The following is a 5,000-nucleotide window of genomic DNA, read 5'->3' on the forward strand; positions in this document are numbered from 1 at the left end:
CAGGCAGCCCACTGCTACGGACTAGTGTATACTTCAATGTGATTCACTAGTCCAAATGGGATAAAGTGCAGAGAAAGACTTTCCCCCAGGGGACCAAAATTGGCTCCAATTGGCTTCAATTGGCTTAATTACAGTTCCAATGCCCCAGTGTAGCCATGTGTTGTTATGGGCTTTGCTCAAGTGCCCTTCACACCCCCACCTACACTGGTCCCATCACTGGCTACTGTATACTATAGACAGGGTGCGATTTGTCGGAAAACCAGAAAGGGGGATATGTTTCAGATTGTAAGCAATATCAATGGAATTACACTGGACTGTGATAAAATCATGTAGAAAAAGTGGCTATATCATGACCAGAAGGGGGGACAATCCCCCCCATCCCCCCCTACAAATCGCGCCCTGACTATAGTGCCATTCAGCAAGGTATCTACGTAGCACCACATTGGCTGCACATATACTACCCTGTGGCCAAAAGAACGGAATTAGCTTTGGACAGAAGTTCCAGCGAAGTGTAATGTCATGACAAAAGTGTCTATGGGGAATATAAAGTAGAGGTGTGGCATTGGAAAATGGATAGAGAAGATGCATCATCATGTGGAATTCAGTGAAACAGAAATGCAGACCGGCTTGCTCTAAACAGTGACTCAGCTAGGGTGTAATGTAAAGTAATACAATTGTAATGTAGTGTAATAAGAAATGTATTATGCTGCATAGGATCTTTTTCTTCCTTTTTTTTGGGGGGGGGGGGGGCGCTTTTTGCGTTGAGACATGACAGTGAAGGACAGACAGGAAATGAGTGGGGGGAGAGAGAGAGACAGGGAGGGAGTGATCGGCAAATGACCCGGGCTGGAATCGAACCCGGGTCATTTGCCGCTGTTAGTAACCCAGCGCCCCACCGTTAGTAACCCAGCGCCCCACCGTTAGGCGTTAGGCCACGGCAGGGCCCTGCATACCGGATCTGAGAGAGAGAGAGAGAGAGAGAGAGAGAGAGAGAGAGAGAGAGAGAGAGAGAGAGAGAGAGAGAGAGAGAGGAGACACTTACCCTCGCAGGCCTTGCCGTCGGGCGTGGGGAAGAAGCCCATGTCACACTCACAGCGGTAGCCACCGGGCACGTTCAGGCAGTGGCCGCTCTCGCACAGGTTCACGTTGTCCAAACACTCGTCACTGTCTAAACACACCAGAGCAGACGGGGGCGCCACTGAGTTAGAGGACAACTGCCAGGAGGACCAGGGGACATTTACTGGAAGGAGCATTTACATACGAAGAGTTCAGATGCAAAACCCCCTAACTCCATTTCTGAACACCTGCACTTTTATATTTTTAGAGAAACCCGTTGTTGGTTTGGTTTTCATTCATGTACTTGATAATACATATAAATAGTAATATTACATAAATAAAAAAATTAAAAAATGCAATTTTGATAGCTTTGTATTAAATAAAAATGAATTAAGATTATTTTCTTAAATGGCACTTAGGGGGTTTTGCATCTGAACTCTTCATACATACATGTACAACATTTAGAAGTGCTGCTGTAGTTCAAGATAGTGCTGTGTACTAGGGCTGCACGATTATGTAAAAAAATCCAAATCACGATTATTTTGGTCAAAATCATAATCACGATTATTAATCACGATTATTGATTTTTGCAGATTTTTTTGAAAATTACAACAAGATGAAATATAACCAAGAATGAATTACATACGGGATGAGCAAAATAAAATGAATTGTAGTAATTATGTAAAGGCAATAGCATGAAACTTAAGTGGACAGATTTCTGGCCAGAAACACCAGCCTGTCAGTATGTTCTGGCTTCAAGGACGCTCTCAAAAGTAGGTCACTATTGCCACGATTAAATCACGATTAAAATCATAAATTCGATTTCACTATTTTATCACGATTATTTTTCCATTAATTGTGCAGCCCTACTGTGTACACAGTAAAAAAATGCAGTGTTCATTCAACCCATAGAGAGTCGATTTAACATCTTGTAGCCCTATAATCAGGGGTGCAGTTCAGGGGGGTAAAGTGTGACTGAGTTACCAGGGCCTCATGTATATAGGGGGCCCACACAGTGTCTAATTTATGTACTGTAGATATATGGCTGTGGGGGGTCCATTGGAGCTGATTGTACATAGGGCCCACTAATTTGCTGCTACGCCCCTGCATATAATGCACAGCGTTCCACCTGTAATCGTCTTTACTACCATAGTTCTACACTCCTATGACTCCTATATCACACATTACATACATACATACATACATACATACATACATACATACATACATGCATACATACATACATACATACATACATACATACATACATACATACATACATACATACATACATACATACATACATACATACATACATACATACATACATACATACATACATACATACATACATACATACATACATACATACATACATACATACATACATTACATACATACATAATACATAATACATTACAACTTGGTCATTGCCATTCTGGCAGAGATTCTTTAAGTATAGAGATATGCCAATGTAATAGGTTGCTATGGGCACCTAACATGACCAGGTTCCGGTCTGCCTAAAGGGGCGTGTCATAATACTCCTAGCATTGAATAGAACAGTCCTTAGGTCTTAGGTCTGTCTAAAGGGGGATTCCCCCCACCCCCCTTGCAATAATAGAACCCGGAAACAATGGGCCAATGGAACCTCTCTCTCTACTCTCTCTGATTCTGGTAACAGAAAATGTACAACAGGGGCCATGTCTTCACAGGCTAGAGAGCATTTGGTCCAAGAGTACTCCCTAAGTGTTGGATTACTGTGTAAAAGTGCTAAATGTACAGTGTATGAAGGCAGTTTTGGGGAGTGAGAGGCTATGGGGAGTGAGAGGAGAGGGGGACGGGTGTGTGTGTGTGTGTGTGTGTGTGTGTGTGTGTGTGTGTGTGTGTGTGTGTGTGTGTGTGTGTGTGTGTGTGTGTGTGTGTGTGTGTGTGTGTGTGTGTGTGTGTGTGTGTGTGTGTGTGTGTGTGTGTGTGTGTGTGTGTGTGTGTCACAGACCTGAGCAGTAGAGGCCGTTTTGGGGAGTGAGTGGGGATGGGGAGGGGGAGGGAGGGCGATGGGTGTGTGTGTGTGTGTGTGTGTGTGTGTGTGTGTGTGTGTGTGTGTGTGTGTCCCAGACCTGAGCAGTAGAGGCCGTCTCCGGTGAAGCCGTCCTTGCAGACGCAGCGGTAGGAGCCCATGGTGTTCATGCAGTCGGCGTTGTGGCTACACATGTGGGTACCGTTGGAGCACTCATCCAGATCTGCCATCAAACACAAAAGACACACAAACTCAAGTTCAAGGTGTACCGTTGTACTCACTGACGTATACTATAATATTATTATAGTTATAGTATAGAAGTCAGTGGTTGTACTACACAGATACGAATAGCATTACACAAGGCCTTTAGTAATACAATCAAAACACAAAACACTCAAGTTCAAGTTTAATGTGTGCTAATGTACTACACTTATATGATATATGCCGTAGTAATACATTATGAATTGATCATTCCCATTCTGGTAACAGGAAAATCTATAACCAGGGTCGTATCACAACAGATTAACTAAGGTAAGTTAAGTGTTGCAGATAAAATCGGGAAATTTGTTTTCCTGTGTAATCATGTAACAAACATTGGATATGCCAGCAGTCCATTCCATCCTTTAGTGTGGCAGGCTGTCTGAAACTTGAGTGGTTATTGAGCATGCTGTCTAAAGCCAGGCTCACACTACACGACTATCGGCCCGATTCTTAGCTGAAAACCCCCCTTACGACAATCGGCGGAACGTTACCCTGAGGTACCATCGCAAGCAATTGCCGGGCAAGATTTCCTTGTCGTGACCAACGATCTAAGACAGAATTTTGCCGGTTCAAAGAGTCGCCGATCACTAATTGTAGATATCAAACACTGTTTGATATTTGCGACTCGAAATACAACGCCGGGCATTGTCTCTGTGTTTACGATCAGGGATAAAAGATTGACAGTGGCAATTCTCTTTATGTTTGAGGGGCAACCCAAAGTCAAAATTGGATGCAAAATCGGGAGGCGTGTAGTTTGAGCCTGGCTGAATGAGGGCTAGTAAATCTCAGAGCCACACAGGGCCAGAGAGAGGAAGTGTAGGATAACCTTGACATGACCCTGACTTGACCTGGGACTACTAGTAACTCTGGGGTTAAGGGTCAACTATGACAGGTGATGAATGGGCACAGTGTGTGTGTGTGTGTGTGTGTGTGTGTGTGTGTGTGTGTGTGTGTGTGTGTGTGTGTGTGTGTGTGTGTGTGTGTGTGTGTGTGTGTGTGTGTGTGTGTGTGTGTGTGTGTGTGTGTGTGTGTGTGTGTGTGTGTGTGTGTGTGTGTGTGTGTGTGTGTGTGTGTGTGTGTCTTTGTGTTTGTCTCTATGTATGTGTGTCTATATGTGTGTGTGTGTGTGTGTGTGTGTGTGTGTGTGTGTGTGTGTGTGTGTGTGTGTGTGTGTGTGTTATTCCTTACCTGTGCACTTCACTCCGTCACCAATCCAGCCGGGGGCACAGCTGCATTTGAAGCTTCCGGCCGTGTTGGTGCATGTGGCATGGCGGTCACAGTTGTGGGCACCGATCTCACACTCGTTAATGTCTACAGAAGATGTTACAGGACAGAAGAGTTAGCTGATGTATTGACATCTATAGAAAAAGTTAAAGACATATAGAATATGTGGTTGAATTATTGCAACAGATGGTATTTGGGTGTAAAGGGGGAGTTTAAAGCGCTATATTTGAGCTCTTTCTTTTGTCTTGACATTTGACACTTGAGATTTACAGTGTTTATAATGGAAAGGCAGTGATTTATAAATGCGACTTGTATGAAAGATTTAAATCTGTAGTCACACAGGTGTGGAAGTCATGTTGAAATGATGGATGCTCTAAAGAATGCTGAACTCCTTAGAAATGTGGAATTCTAGAATCAGACATAATTATGATATCCCCAAAGC

The 5,000-nt window shown here is 43.6% G+C and overlaps 1 protein-coding gene across 1 annotated transcript in view; it reads right to left on the minus strand.

Moving 5' to 3' along the window:
* fbn1 (fibrillin 1) overlaps window positions 1-5,000 on the minus strand; it is a 189,769-nt gene that overhangs the window by 62,168 nt on the left and 122,601 nt on the right. Inside the window, exons 33-35 of the mRNA XM_063188336.1 lie at window positions 4,523-4,645; window positions 3,174-3,296; window positions 1,043-1,168 (exon numbers count right to left, since the gene is read on the minus strand). Coding sequence (XP_063044406.1) covers window positions 1,043-1,168; window positions 3,174-3,296; window positions 4,523-4,645 — 372 coding nt within the window. The remainder of the gene's footprint in view (window positions 1-1,042; window positions 1,169-3,173; window positions 3,297-4,522; window positions 4,646-5,000) is intronic.

This window comes from Engraulis encrasicolus, chromosome 22 (genome assembly GCF_034702125.1).
Source record: "Engraulis encrasicolus isolate BLACKSEA-1 chromosome 22, IST_EnEncr_1.0, whole genome shotgun sequence".
Taxonomy (NCBI): Eukaryota; Metazoa; Chordata; class Actinopteri; order Clupeiformes; family Engraulidae; genus Engraulis; species Engraulis encrasicolus.